General features: G+C 50.1%; 7 protein-coding genes across 7 annotated transcripts; 4 read left to right on the forward strand and 3 right to left on the reverse strand.

Annotated features, from left to right (window-relative positions):
- Positions 1-117: 117 nt before the first annotated feature.
- On the forward strand, positions 118-4,916 carry YALI1_C25190g (uncharacterized protein; the record flags this gene model as incomplete). The annotated part of the gene is made up of 2 exons (XM_501959.3): positions 118-384; positions 450-4,916. 2 exons carry the CDS (start codon positions 118-120, stop codon positions 4,914-4,916), a joined length of 4,734 nt encoding a protein of 1,577 aa, XP_501959.3.
- A 607-nt stretch (positions 4,917-5,523) lies between these two features.
- Positions 5,524-6,421, forward strand: YALI1_C25244g (uncharacterized protein; the record flags this gene model as incomplete). The annotated part of the gene is made up of 2 exons (XM_501960.4): positions 5,524-5,647; positions 5,901-6,421. 2 exons carry the CDS (start codon positions 5,524-5,526, stop codon positions 6,419-6,421), a joined length of 645 nt encoding a protein of 214 aa, XP_501960.2.
- Positions 6,422-6,839: 418 nt separating this feature from the next.
- YALI1_C25257g (uncharacterized protein) lies at positions 6,840-8,030 on the forward strand (the record flags this gene model as incomplete). The annotated part of the gene is made up of 1 exon (XM_501961.1): positions 6,840-8,030. The coding sequence occupies one exon, from the start codon at positions 6,840-6,842 to the stop codon at positions 8,028-8,030; it is 1,191 nt and encodes a 396-aa protein (XP_501961.1).
- A 41-nt stretch (positions 8,031-8,071) lies between these two features.
- On the reverse strand, positions 8,072-9,919 carry YALI1_C25288g (uncharacterized protein; the record flags this gene model as incomplete). The annotated part of the gene is made up of 1 exon (XM_501962.1): positions 8,072-9,919. One exon carries the CDS (start codon positions 9,917-9,919, stop codon positions 8,072-8,074), a length of 1,848 nt encoding a protein of 615 aa, XP_501962.1.
- A 550-nt stretch (positions 9,920-10,469) lies between these two features.
- YALI1_C25301g (uncharacterized protein) lies at positions 10,470-11,308 on the reverse strand (the record flags this gene model as incomplete). The annotated part of the gene is made up of 2 exons (XM_068282455.1): positions 10,470-11,202; positions 11,256-11,308. 2 exons carry the CDS (start codon positions 11,306-11,308, stop codon positions 10,470-10,472), a joined length of 786 nt encoding a protein of 261 aa, XP_068138556.1.
- Positions 11,309-11,807: 499 nt separating this feature from the next.
- On the forward strand, positions 11,808-12,731 carry YALI1_C25307g (uncharacterized protein; the record flags this gene model as incomplete). Its single annotated transcript, XM_501964.3, has 1 exon — positions 11,808-12,731. The coding sequence occupies one exon, from the start codon at positions 11,808-11,810 to the stop codon at positions 12,729-12,731; it is 924 nt and encodes a 307-aa protein (XP_501964.1).
- Positions 12,732-12,918: 187 nt separating this feature from the next.
- On the reverse strand, positions 12,919-14,745 carry YALI1_C25336g (uncharacterized protein; the record flags this gene model as incomplete). The annotated part of the gene is made up of 1 exon (XM_501965.1): positions 12,919-14,745. One exon carries the CDS (start codon positions 14,743-14,745, stop codon positions 12,919-12,921), a length of 1,827 nt encoding a protein of 608 aa, XP_501965.1.
- Positions 14,746-15,156: the final 411 nt, after the last annotated feature.

A 15,156-nucleotide genomic window follows, 5' to 3' on the forward strand; every position in this document is an offset into this window, starting at 1 on the left:
TTCACTAGTGGCCTCTTATCTCCTCACCCAATAACAAGCCCGTCAGTTAGCTTAGTCATAACCCATCGCCCATGCTCACAGTTAAGGTTACCAACATGCATAATTCAATGTCGAGAGATGTCTATCGCCGTTTGTTGCATCCCGATACCAAACTCCACACAAATCAGCATGCTCTTTCGCTGTACGAATCCAGAAGGCTGGAGACTGGTGACCTGGTACTACGATCTCAGTCCTTGTGTCACACAGACAGCCATCTTTGTGCTGCCAAGTATAGTGGCTTTCACCTTAGGCAGTCACACTCTCTACCATTTCAGCAAGTACAGCAAACGAGACCGGCCCTACCGATGGCAGTACTCGATCACCTGGGACTACTACACCAAGCAAGTGAGTACTCTTATGACAACCGCCACTGACGATCGATTTCTTGTCCCCCCCCCCCACTAACACAGTCATTAACAGTCCTACAACAAGTCATTGCATTGATCATTCCATTGATCTCACCCTTTGCATCTGGGGATATTCGAAACTGGGCGCCACTGGCCCTTCTAGTCGCCACATACATCACCTTTCTCACCCAAAAATACGAATCGGAACTTGGGAAACCCGCATCGACCTCAGTGCTACTGTTCTGGCTGTTTGAAGCCGCCTTTGTGATCCTCTCTTGCTACGGATGGGTGATTCGACGGATCTACGGCGCCAAACAGGCTGGAAGCTCGTTTATTCTCATTATCGCTCTCCTAGGAGTCATTTCAACTGTCATGATCTACCTGGAATCTCAGGTCTACGAGCCTGTCACAACTAAACTGGAAGATGAAGAAATGGAAGATGAAGAGGAGGCTGCCGAATCGGAACCCCGTGAATCATTCTCACGAGTATCCCCATACGACTCGGCCCACATCTTGTCACGGGCCTACTGCTCCTGGATCTCTCCATTCCTCAAACTGGGAAACAAGAGACCCCTCAAACTGACTGATCTGCCTCCACCCCCAGAGTTTGTCAAGGCTGAGGGCCTGTACAAGGAATGGGTGTCTAGAGGATGGTCCCGTGATGGATCACTCCTATACGCGCTGATTGTCCAGTTCTTCCCCACTTACCTCACATGTGCAATGTTCTACCTCATCAGCACATTCACTCCCTTCATCCAACCCTTCTTGCTGCGATCACTCATTATATTTGTGGGGGAGTATCTCGAGGAGGGAAGTATTGTTCCTCTTTCTCGTGGAATTTCTCTCATCTTTGTCATGATTCTCACCCAGCTCATGTCATCTCTTCTCTCGATCAAGGGCTTTCTGTTGACCCAAGCTTTGCAGACAAAACTCAACTCCACCATGACTTCTCTGATCCATGCCAAGGCTCTGTCTTTGAGTGCCGAATCCGTGTCCGAGCACTCCATCGGTGAGATCCTGACTCTCATGACCACCGATATCTATCGGATTTCAGCAGCTATCGAGTCCTTCGATACCATCTGGAAGGCCCCCCTTGAAGTCTTTCTGTGTTGGTCTTCAATGTACTTCCTCATTGGAAATGCCATGTGGCTCGGAATTATTGTCATGTGCGCGCTTTTACCCATTACAGCAATCATCTCAAAGGTCCGGTTCCGACTACTTAAGCAACTACGTAAAGTTCGTGCAAAGAGATATGATGCAACTAACGACTCTATCATCAACATCAAGTCTATCAAACTCTACTCTTGGGAAGCGCTGTTTGCTGACAAGGTCTTAGCATTGAGATCGGGCCAGGAAGTGGCCAAGCTCAGACAAATTGTGCTTATTAAGAACATTGAAAAGTTCATCTGGAAGACCGCCACGAGCTTTTCCTCGGCAGCGGCCTTTGCATGGTATGTCCTCGTGATGCATAAGGATCTCACCACTGAGATTGCATTCCCTGCCTTGTCGCTTTTTGGCATCTTGCTGGGCCCCTTTGGAGAACTTCCTTATGTTCTAAATCAGTTTAGTGAAGCCAAGATTGCTCTGGACAGAATTGAAGAATATCTGAGAGCTGGAGAGGTGCAGAAAGGGTTGATTGAGGATGATGGGTCTGAGTCTCACGACCAAACTGTCACCACCACGCCAGAAGTGGTGCTTAAAAATTGTTCCTTCACGTGGGACCGAAAGCATGAAATTCCCCTTCTGAAAGACATCTCCATGAACTGTTCTCCTGCTACTCTCACTTGCATTGTTGGACGAGTTGGTTCGGGTAAGACTGGTCTACTCATGTCCATCTTGGGTGAGACTTTCAAGAAAAGTGGAACACTCACTACCTCCGGATCAATGGCATACGTATCTCAGCAGCCGTGGATTTTTAACGCAACCGTTCGAGACAACATTCTATTTGGCAGCAAATATGACCAGGAGGTGTACGAACATGTCATCGACGCATGTGCGTTGTCACATGATTTGGAACTGTTGCCCGATGGAGACTTGACTGAGGTTGGTGAGAAAGGTATCTCGCTTTCAGGAGGCCAGAAGGCTCGTCTAGCTCTGGCAAGAGCCGTTTACTCTCGTGCCGATATCATCATCCTTGACGATGTCCTTGCTGCTGTCGATGAGCACGTTCAGAGTCATCTGATTCGCAACGTGGTTGGCCAAAATGGCTTGCTGAGCGGAAAGACTCGAATCCTCGCAACCAACACGGTTGGTGTGTTGAAACAGGCAGATCACGTGATCTGGCTCGACGATGGTCACTTGGTGGAAGAGGGTAAGTACGATGATCTGATGAAGTCCAACGGACGGCTGACTAAGCTGGTGGATGAGTATCATCGAGAGTCTCCTGGCACCGAGGCCACTGCGGTCGAGGCTATCGACTCTACTGTCGAGGTTGAAGAGTTGAAGGATGATGGTGACGAGGATGATGAAGAGCCCAAGGAAGTGACGGAAGAGCCTGTGTCCAGAGATTCTCCTACTCCATTCAACTTTATGCTTCGGCGCGCTTCCACCTTGTCTCATTTCTCTACCGACAACATTCCTCTGAGAGAAGATGTGCGACGAACTCGTATCTCAGACGAAGTTACAGCTTTTGGAAAGGTCAAATCAAGTGTATTCTACAAGTTCTTTGCTGCCTGTGGTCTACATAACGTTGCACTGTTCCTCTTCTTCACTGTTCTAGCCAACATGGCTGGAGTCGGATCAACTTTGTGGCTGAAGAAATGGGGAGAAGAAGGTAGTGCCCACCTTGGACATATGGTGAGAATGACTTCCCAGTTTTTCAGTCATACTGTTTGGAAAGAGAGCAAACCAGAACAGCAGCTCATGGAAATGTCTCATAGCTTGTCATTCACGTTCCCTGCGCTGTCTCAGGCTAACTTTGCTCTTGTCTATTTCCTTCTTGGACTAACGTCTGGTCTGTTCACTTTGATTGGCTCGGTTGTATGGTTCTCATATGGCTCAATTGCCGCTTCGCAGAACTTGTTCAAGACCATGCTAGCTGCTGTTCTGGCGTCTCCAATGTCCTTCTTCGAGAGCACTCCTATTGGCCGTATCACAAACAGATTTTCCAGTGACATCTCTACTCTGGACCACGTGATTCCCTTCCAGATTGAGGCATTCATTGGAGGTGCCTTCGGGGCCCTGGCTTCTATTCTCGTCATTGCATGGACTACACCAGTGTCTTTGTGCATAATTCTCCCTACACTTATCATCTATCGACGAACACAACTGTATTATGTCAGCAGTGCTCGGCAGGTGCGTCGAATCGCCTCGTCGGCAGGCAGCCCTGTGATCAGTCATTTCCAGGAGTGTCTCACTGGTCTCAGTAATGTCCGTGCCTTTGGCAAAAGCTCGTGGTTCAAGACCAAAATTACGAGTCTTATGGACACCAAGACCAAAACGCAGTTCATCTCGTACTCATTGTCTTCGTGGCTTACTCTGCGACTTGGATTGGTTGGAGCTCTGGTTGTGGGAAGTGTTGGACTCGGCCTGATTGGAGGAGTGCGTCTTTCTCGTGACACGGATGGACCCAAGTGGACTCCTTCGGGCCATGTGACAGCTGGAACAGTGGGTTTGGCTATGACGTATGCTCTACGAGTTGCCTCTTCTCTTAGTCGGTTGGTACGACTCTTGATTCGAATGGAAACCCAGAGTGTTGCTGTCGAGCGGGTCATTGAGTATTGTGAGCTTCCCCCCGAGGGTCTTACCGAGGGTTCTTCCACTGAACAATCTCTAGCTCCCAATTCAGAAGCCCATATTACGTTCGACAACTACTCCACACGGTACAGGCCCCATCTAGATCTCATTCTCAAGGACCTTTCTTTCTCCATTGCGCGTCAGGAGAAAATCGGCGTGGTTGGACGAACAGGAGCTGGAAAAAGCTCCCTTACCCTCGCACTCTTTCGAATCATCGAGGCGGCTGGAGGAGCCATCAAGATTGACCAAGGAGACATCTCGTTACGCAAACTGGAGTCTCTTCGATCCGGTCTCTCTATCATTCCTCAAGATGCTCAAATATTTGAGGGCTCGCTGAGAGACAATTTGGATCCCAGACAGGAGTATGACGACCAGCAGTTGTGGTCTGTGTTGAAGCTCTCCCTTCTGGAGGAATTTGTGTCTCGATCATCTGAAGGGTTAGACATGAAGGTTGCGGGTGGCGAGGCCGGCGGAGGAGGAAACCTTTCTGTAGGCCAGAAGCAGCTCATTTGTTTGGCTCGGGCGCTGCTCAACCCCAGTCCTATTCTTGTGCTTGATGAGGCAACTGCTTCGGTTGACATTGAGACTGACGCACACATTCAACGGACCATCAGAACCGAATTCAAGCACAAGACGATCATAACCATTGCCCACAGACTCAACACAGTCATTGACAGTGACAAGATTCTGGTGCTTGATCAGGGACGGGTGGTGGAGTTTGATTCGCCTCAGAACCTGCTGGAGAAGGAAGGAGGACATTTTTGGAAACTCTGCAAGCAAGCAGGTTTGGCATGATGTATATATATATCTATTCTAATTGATTGTATTATGGTGTAGGCGTACAGCTTCAATGCACGCCCAATTGGTCGGTATTGGAGCTCGTGATTTGGCGAGCTCGTGATTTGGCGAGCTCATGATTTGATACGCTCGTGATATGCTTTCTTTTCTCTGTTTTTTTTTTTTCAGTTTTCTTTCATTCTTATTTTTACGCACATTTCACAACTAATTTCACGTATCCAATAATTCAAGCAACAGCAAGTGTCTCCAATTTAACGTTTGGAGGAGTCGATTTGGGACACGTAATAAGGTTCAGGATTTGGGGAAGGTCGAGTTGTAGGACTGGAATGATTTGAATTGGGGGAAGGATTGGGGAGAGTCACGTGACAAAAATCGAGAGGAAACAGACGGTATTATAGATGTCTACGGTTTGTCACGTGACCCGCAGCCACCACGTGACCCAGAAGCCGCCATCGAGCCACCAGACCTTCTGCTCCCCTTCCACCCTCTCTATTTTCTCACGTGAAATGGCAACCTTAATTGTAATATCCCACTCCTGCCACGTCCGTCTTTTAACACGCGATCCAAACTCTCCTTCCACACACAAGACGGAATCCACGACGCAATGTTCAAGTATCTGGTTTCGATTCTGCTGCTTGTCAGTCAGGTGGCTGCCCTGCACTTCTACCTCGAGGGCGATCAGCAGCGATGTTTCTACGAGGAGCTGCCCAAGGGCACTCTTGTTGTTGGTGAGTATCAGCGTGGGCTAGACGGAGTCACACACAAGGAACAATACCGCGCGAGAAGCGACACAGAAGGAGACGCGGCTACAGAAGGCGGGAATGACGCGACGTGGCGCGACGATGTTTGAGACTTGTGTTGCTAGTTTGCAGCCTTGTGAATGCCACATGGATGACACAGGTTGTGGTTGATCTATCGCGACAGTTTTACCAAAAACGTGATCTGGAAACAAAAACGGCTCCACCATCAATACTAACGCAGGCAAGTACGACGCGTGGGAGTACCAGCCTGAGTCTGGCCAGTGGATCAAGCCCCACAACCTGGCTATCCTGACCACCATCGAGGAGACTTTTGACAACGACCACATGGTGCGATCCCACCGAGGAGAGATGGCCGGCGACATCCACTACATTACTGCCGATCACGGCGAGCACAAGATCTGTTTCCGAGCCGCCACCAAGGACCGAGGATGGTTCAAGAACAGCCGAGTCAAGATCACCTTCGACATGAGCTTTGGCGAGGGCTCTCTGCTCGACTCCAAGAACGAGGTCAAGGTTCAGGGTATTGTTGCCCGACTCCAGCAGGTTCGACAGCGAGTTCTTGAGATCCGACGAGAGCAGGTCTACATGCGAGAGCGAGAGGCCCAGTTCCGAGACCAGTCCGAGTCCACAAACTCTCGAGTTGTCCGATGGATCATCATCCAGGCCATTGTTCTGGGAGCCACCTGTGCTTGGCAGCTCAACCATCTGCGAGGTTTCTTCACCAAGCAGAAGCTGGTTTAAAAATAGATTAAGGAAGATGTTATTGTTGAGAGTGGGTAGACTAGAGATACGCCTTGGATACGTCACGTGATGCGAGGCAATGAGACAGACAGATTTTCGTGTACCCGCACGTTAGTAGACGTAGGAAACGTCGACGAATATGACAGTGTGATCCATTCTATACAACGACCTTGTTTTCAGACTACAGTACAGTACAGTAATCAACAGTTTCATTATCTATTCACTGTCGAAACTCTAAGCTCGCGATAGCTGCAAGTTAGTTTATAAAAAATGGAGTTTCAAATTTCAAGACACTCTACACAACTTGTTTGAGGGTGCAAGTACAAGAAAGTTGATACGGTGCGGGTTCGGTTCACAATATCCGCCCTTCAATAAATCAAGTGACATAGACCTCGACAGCTGCACGGTACACGCCAATATGGACAGATCGGACTCTGAGAAAACGGACGTTCTTCCAATGTTCAAACAGGAGTATGGCAGATATGGGCGACAGATGCTGGTGCCTGAGTTTGGAATATCCGGCCAGTTGGATTTGCGATCGAAACGGATCCTGGTGGTTGGAGCTGGAGGTCTGGGGTCTCCAGCAATTCAGTATCTGGCTGGAGCAGGGATAGGACATATCACCATCATTGACGATGATACGGTGGAGGAGTCTAATTTGCATAGACAGACGATTCATGCTGGAAACGTGAATGTGCCCAAATCTGAGAGTGCGGCCGAGTTTGTTGGAAAGCTCAACCCTTGCATTTCCGTGACCCCCATGGTTGTTCGTCTCTCTCCATCCAACTCCTTCAGCGTCTTCGAGGGTCATGATCTCGTCTTGGACTGCACCGATGGCCCGGCTGTTAGGTACCTGATCAACGACACAGCTGTGCTTTCGGGAATTCCTGTGGTTTCTGCATCTGCTCTCAAAACCGAGGGTCAGCTCAGTATATACAACTACAATGGAGGGCCTTGCTACCGATGTCTGTTTCCCATTCCTCCACCTGCTGACGCGGTTCAAACGTGTGGAGATGGGGGTATCATGGGGCCGGTGGTGGGAATGATGGGTATGAGTCAGGCTATGGAAGCCATCAAACTGCTCACAGGAGTATACAGCGAGTCTTTCACTCCCTTTCTCATGCTTTATTCTGCATACAACTTTCCTCCATGGAAATCTGTCAAGGTGCGGAAACGACAGAAGACATGTGCAGCCTGTGGAGACGTGCCCCGCATTTCCAGACAACTTATAGAGACGGGACAAGTGGATTACTCTGAGTTCTGCGGATCTCCTAGCCAGGTGTTGCTTGGCGAGGAGCATAGAATCACACCCGAAGAGTATAGCAAGATTGTGTCTACCAAACATATACTGTTGGATGTTCGAGAGAGACCTCAGTTCGACATCACGTCTTTTCCTAGGTCCATAAACATTCCGTGGTCTGAGCTCAAACACAAGGAGGAGTTGGATGTTCAAGTGGATGGCTCTCCAGTATATGTTGTCTGTCGGTACGGAAACGACTCTCAGAACGCGGTTGACAAGCTGCAAAAACTCGGCATTCCATCCAAGGATATCAAGGGTGGACTCTATGCATGGGCTAAGAATGTGGACGAGAAGTTCCCCATCTACTAATTCCCAGTTAGGCACAATAATAAAATTACATATATAACTACTTAAACAACACAATCAACGCGCACAAGCCCTGAAGTGAGACCAGCAGCATACCATCCTCCAGTAGCGGCGTTGTTGTTCCATTGGACGGATGTGACGGTGACGTTTTCAGGGAAAGTCACCCTGTTCTTCGAGTTTGTGGCCTTGACAAACCCGTCCGAGCGCAGTCCATCGAACAATCGATACCTATTCTCCTTCTTGGAGTACTCGAATCGCCACAGAATGGTAAAGGCGTACGAGTGCGTGTATCGAGCGCCCACCATGACTCTTCTGACACAGTTACCCATAGCCACAGTTCCGTCCGAGCCTCCAGAAATGACAAACGGATGGTTGATGGAGGTACCCACACTCATAGCGTGCGTCTGGTGTCGTGTGACAGAAGTCAGAGACTTGTACAGGTTCAGCTGTCGAGTGGGCAAGACTCGAACAGTCTCGGAATCCTCCAAACACGTGAACGAAGACACATGGCTCTGGTACGCCACCGCAGGTGTGTAGTCAATGACTCGTAGGTTGATAGCCCGAGTGTGACGAGCATCAGAGACGTCTGTGAGTTTACAGAAACCGTCTGGCGACGAGGAAAACACCAAATGTGAGTCGACGGGGTAGCCACAGGCAATGGAGGCTACGTAGGTGGAGTGGATGGGCAGAAAGTACGACGGTATCAGTGCGGTTTCATCGTCTGTGTCTGAGATATCGAACTCGGCAATCTTTCCGTCTGTGTATCCGACCACAATGACTGTGGGTCCTCTCCAACACAAGCAGGTGGCTTTTGAGCTGGCCAACATAAATGTTCTGTAGGGAGCCTTGAGAGTCATGTGCACGGGTTCGTCGTTATTGTTGTAGGGCACTTCAAAAACACGCACAGAGCCGTCTTGGAAAACAGAGGCCAGTAGTCCTACACTGTCTCGAGCATCATCCTGGTTTCTGGGTTGGAAGGCCATTTCCGAAGCGAAGCCGAAATCAAACGTGAATACCTGGTTCAGTGATGGCTGTGGGCTAAACTTCCATATTTGAATCGTTCCAGGTCCAGTATTGCAGGCAAAGGCCTTGAACGTCGGGTCTGTGGATTCTGGCAGACCGGTGGTGGAGTCTGACAGAGAACTGTTGAGAGTGGAGACCGCCAGGTACTGGGCCACGGTGTGTCCGTAGGCCCAGGCGACAGACGAAACAGGAGCTCCAGCGTTAATTACCGAAGCTGGGTTAGGTGCATCCTGATCGCCTCCACTGGCTTTCCAGGAAGAGCTAGTCTTGGGGGCCAGAGTGGTCTCTTCACCGGTGCTATTCAAAAGAGACATTGAAGGACCAAGGGTGGTGAGATCATCGCCCTTTTCGGCAGTTCCAAACTGCTCAGCCACGTTGACTTTGAGGTCAGGAGGCGTCTCGAACGTCACATTGGGCGTCATGATATTCTTGCCCCACGCGTAGGTCACGTTACCCCAGGTTTGACGGATAGCATTACCCTTGACCCGCGAAGCCTCATCAAAGCCGTAGAACAGGTTGAACCGGTCTTTGAGAGCCACCTTTCGGTCCTCTCCATTCTCCTTGTTGGCAGCCGCCGCCTTTGTCGTCGGAATCTTTTTCACAGGCATTTTTCGCGGCGTGTTTTTGAGAGTCGGCTTGACGGCCTTGGTCTTGGATTTGCTGGACTTGCTGGGCACGTAGTCCACCTCCATCTCGTCACCGTAGTTGCCATCTTCCTCCTCAGCCTTGACCTCGTTCACATCCACGTCCATGTCGTCATCTTCCACGGTCGGTTCAATGCCGGGGTTGAAGTCCGAGTCCGAGTCGTCACCCGCAAAGTCGTCGCCCTCCATCACGTAGGAGGGCCGAGGACGCCTTGATCGTGTCATTGTGGGTTGCTGGTGGAAAAAAGTCGCGTTCCTGTGTTTTTTTCAGGTCCGTAATTTTCGAACGTTATTGCATATCTCGCATAAACCTTGGCTGGGTAGTGTGAGGATGCTGAGTACGAAATAGAATATATATCCTGGTGAATAGTACGTGTTTGTGAAGAAACCGTGTTTCAGTTGGCAGATAATGTCTCTCAAACAACCTCTTTGGTCTCTAATTTGGATCCAGTACCGAGAATATAGCGCACGAGTACACAGGTCCAACGTCGTAAAAAAGGAGTCATACGACCTATGATCCAGCTTGCAATGGCATCACAAGTACAGTATTGTACAGTATGTGCCGGTATATACTGAGATATCGATATACCCCATAGTAACACCTTGGTTTGCACTTTACAACGTCTAGCAAACAACAGAGATTGCTCACCCTTCCGATTCGTAACTCTTCACTGGAACCAAGGTTTCGTCACTGTACTGGCGCGTTTGTTGATACAAGTCTTCTACACACATCTACATTTCACACTCTCAATATCAAATATGTTACTATATACATTTATCGTCGTCGGTACTTGACAAACTCCTCCTTCTTGGAGTCCTCCAGGGCCTGGAACCGCTTGGTGGGGTTCTCGGACATCTCCTGCAGGTAGTTTCGGGGGGTGGCCTCGGGGACCTCCTGGGAGCCAACAACAGGCAGATCGCCCTTCTTGATCACCTCCCATCGGCCCGGCAGACGCCTGGAAGCTCGCTTGAAGGCCTCCTTGACAACCTGGTCGTGCATCTGGCCTCCAACCTCAAATACCACCTTTCCAGTGGGCCATCGGGTGGCCATGTTCTCGATATCTCCCTTACCCTTACCCATTCGGATATTGACACCCTTTCGAGTGACGGGGGTGGAGAGCAGAAACCGTCGGTAGAGCTGAGAGCCGGGAGCGGCCTTTCGAATCAGCTGAGCAATGGCTCCGTCAGCGGCCTTGAGCTGCTTGTCAAACAGCCGCACACCCTCAGAAACAAGACGCAGGCCCCACTGGCCAAACTCGACCGTGGAGCCTCGAGTGGATCCTCCGGTTCGGACAGTGATTCGGCCTCGCTGGGCCTTTCGTAGGTTCTTGAATCGAGGTGCATACTCGTGCTTGTGTCGAATGGAGCCCAGAGTGGGAACAGCAAAAGGAGACACGACAGTAGGGCGGGTAGCTGAGTTAGTACGGCCGTCAGAGGAGCACGGTATTGAGGGTGGTCGACTCGGATAGACCTGTTGGAATGACAGGGATTCCTTATTCCCTAGGTTCCTTAAGTTGTGCAGTCATTCGTGAACTTCCGATCCGAAATTTTTCACTCTCACCGTGTCGTTTGGCACGGTCGTATTGTCGCTGAGAATCGATCTGCTGATTGCATGGCTTCGCTGAATGCCTTCCAAGTCTCTTCCTTCCCCATTTCTAGCGTTACTCACCCCGTAGTCCGTTTACCAGTCGAGCCAGCATTTTGGTGATTGTGAAAAAATTAGCTCGTGTATTTGTTCAGATGGCTGATGAGTAAGCTGCACGAAGTTTATTCGACAGCAGGACATGCAGTACTTAGCCTTTAGTTGAACATGCTAAGTAACTCCCAACTGCTCAAGTACACCACACAAGGGCATCAGACAGGGGATGGGGACCGGAAAAAACATGAGCACTTGCTTAACATACAGTCATGTGACCTTAATATACCCCTCAACCACCACAAGCCCTTCCAACCCCTCTCTAACTCAGCGTATCAGTACATTCGTCGACGTTCGAACTGCCGGGTAACTGGGCCAATCTCATATCGTCACGTGATTCAGGATTCTGAAAATATTAATCCCAACCTAACCAAAAATTGCAGCATAGAGCAAATCGACCACTACAAGTAATCCAGCATGGCCAAATTCGACATCAAAGAGACATATCTGCGCTTTCTGCGGGACGACCCCGACATCACCATGCCTGTCGCGGCCATTGAGGCCCTGGTCCAGCTGCTCAGTGAGACCGAAACCAGCACATCAGCCGAGCTGATTCAGACTCTCAAGGAGGCGAGCGCGGAGCTCAAGACGTCTGTGGACAACTCTATGTCGCTTTCTGCAGGCTGTGATCTGTTTATGCGATTTGTGTTGCGAAATATCCGGGAATATGGCGACTGGGAGGCCTGCAAGGGCCATTTGGTAAAGAACGGAAGGCTGTTTGCCGAGCGAAGTAAGGCTGCTCGAAAGACCATTTCGGAAAAGGGTCTAGCATTTGTGCGGGATGACGATGTCATTCTGGTCCACTCTTTCTCGCGAACGGTACTGGCCCTTCTGGAACATGCTGCTAAGAACTTGGTGCGTTTCAGAGTGTTTGTCACAGAGGCTGCTCCTAGTGATCAGGGTAAGCGAATGGCCAAGGCATTGAGGGAGAGAGGCATTCCCGTGAGTCTAATTGTGGACAACGCCGTCGGATCTGTGATTGACGAGGTGTCCAAGGTGTTTTGTGGTGCCGAGGGAGTGGCGGAGTCTGGAGGAGTCATCAACCACGTCGGATCATATCAGATTGCCGTGCTAGCCAAGAACGCAAATAAGCCCTTCTACGTGGTCACCGAGAGTCACAAGTTTGTGCGAATCTTCCCTCTGGCCCAGGCCGATCTGCCAGACACCAAAAAGATGTTCCACTTCACTGTTGAGGAGCCCGAGGAGCAGAATGCCGACAAGGGTCTGTCGCCAGTCGTCGACTTTACGCCTCACGATTACATCACTGCACTTATCACAGATCTGGGAGTTCTCACTCCAAGTGGCGTTTCTGAGGAGCTGATTAAAATGTGGTATGAGTAAGACTGACGGGAGTGGCACAGTGCGTGGAGTATATAGATAATGGAAAGGTATGCAATGGTTCATTGGATAATGGAGGTGCGGTCAGGGGAATGATTACAACAAGATAATCATGTATAATTTATTCGTACACAATTGTACTTTTACAAGTGCCCTCACAACGGACGGACTAGCCAATTCTAGTCGACTTCTACTTATAGTCTGCGACTTCTTCAACGTCACCAGGGATTTTCGCGACATCTTCGACATGTTTAGGGATTCCAACAGCCTTGGCTTCCTTTTCCTTGAGAGCCACTTCCTCCTCCTCAATCTGCTCGGTGAACTTCTTCACTCGCTGATTCCACCAGTCGGACTTGCCCAGATGGTCGAGAGAGCTCTCGGCCTTGTCCTCCTCCTCCTCGGGCTGCACCAGCTTGATGGCAAACGTTCGGAAAGCGTCCTTGACGGTGTATTTGCCGCCTTCAACTAGATCCTTAGCCACCAGCTCTCGGGTTCGACCAAGAGACTCGATAGCAGATACTCGGTCGGCAGTCTCTTCGAGAAAATCATCAAACCCAGGCATGTCTGCAATTTCGTGAAAGGCCTGCATCATGGGAACAGAGTCGGCTCGTACTCGTGACAAGGAGTCAATGGTGAAAATGTTCAGGTTGTCGTAGACTTGAATGTAGTCGGGACGGGTCATGACCTGTCTGGCTCTCCATAGAGGCAACTCGGGCAGTTTGTGGTCGCTCAGATGCAAGGTGTTGTAGATAGACACGTCCTTGAGCCGTCGTCTATCCATCTCCACCAGTTCTCGCATCAGAAACATGGCGGAGGTGCTAAACTTACCACTTTCCATGACATCGTCATCCATATCTTCTCCAAGCAGACCACACTGGTTGAGAAACCAAGTCTTTTCTCGGTCAATCAGCTCCTGGCAAGCCTTGAGAATGTTCCTGTGTCCTGCGACATGAGCCAGATGTTGGGGTCTACCCCCAACAAGATCGTACACCCGGTTGGCTGTCTCCACGTCGCAAGAGATACCTCGAGCTCTCAGTCGAGCAAGCTGGAAAGCCTGAACGGACTGAGCTCGATCCAAATCCTTGATAGTGACAACCTCCAGGCGAGTTCCCAGCTTCTTGAGTCGTTCGTACAGCCAGTAGTCATCCGAGTTGAAAATCATAGTCACCAGACCAGCTCCAGAAAGAGCCTCGGCCTTCTGCTGGAGCAGCTCGACCAAATTGTTTCCGTCAGCATCGTCTCGAATCAGATGGGCATTGTTGATCACCATAACCAGAGGTCGGCCAGTCTTTCGGACCTTGCCCACAGCAACCTCCTCGAGTTTGTTAAAGGCTCGCTCAATGTCCAGCAGCGCGGTGGTATCACGGGGCCCCCGGATGGAAAACAGAGATCCAATGTAGTCTTCGTGGAATTCGAAATCCAGAGCCTTACCTAGTCGGATTCGAAAGATTTCTGGGTCAGCATGGGCATCAAGAATGGTACAGCACGAGCCAGAGCACTTTCGCATGGCCTCCAGAATCATGCTGGTCTTTCCGGTTCCCTTTTCTCCAATCAGTAGGTAGTATCGTCCGCTGATTCGTCCGGCAATGATGTCATCCAGCAGCTTCTGATGACTTCTCTCCACCCAGCCCTCCATCTCGCTTGTTCGTCGATGCATGGTCAATTCGAACGCCGGGTCTCCGTCCTCGAACGCCTCGTCCATCTTCTTGACCACATGGCGCTTATAGTAGTAGTGGTACGTCATTCCGGCGATGCCCAGAATGGCGATACTGGCGAACGTGATACCTGCGGATTCGGCCATTTTCGTGAGGATCTCCTTGGTGCGTTCCCAGCCGCTTCGCGACTGTTTGTTCTCCTCGCCGTCGCCTCCAATCTCGGGGATCTGCAGCATACTGGATACCCTGGAGCTGTGGAAGGATCGGATTCGGCCATGGTTGCTGATTCGCAGTCGTGCAGCAGTGGAGCTCGAGACCCTTGGCTGTCTGGCCACGTGGCGACTCAGGGCTCGTGGCAACATGATGCTGGATGAGTTGGTGGTTTGCTGCAGAGGTAGGATCACACTGGCAGCACACGCTCGATGGAAACGACGCCGAGGAGAGTTGCGTCAGTATTTGCAGCTCATATGCGCTTCAGCCGTGGCAGTGCACGTCAAGCAGGTTTTCGGTGGGTCCACGGGGGTATGGAGACCAAGTTAGACCCTTGATATTATGTAATATACCTGTAAATCGGTTGAGCGTCTTGATTTCGTATTTTTTACCGCTTCTATGCCGTTTTCCGAAGTCGTCACTGTTCGTGTTAATCAGGCTAATGTGACGTTTTTCAAATTTCAAATTTCAAATTTCAAATTATTAGACAAATAGGAGAACGTTGGACTGTGCATATATGACCATGCTCTAGCACGTGATTTATTTGAAATTCGTCCTGTTTG

The sequence above is a fragment of the Yarrowia lipolytica genome, chromosome 1C, assembly GCF_001761485.1.
Source record: "Yarrowia lipolytica chromosome 1C, complete sequence".
Taxonomy (NCBI): Eukaryota; Fungi; Ascomycota; class Dipodascomycetes; order Dipodascales; genus Yarrowia; species Yarrowia lipolytica.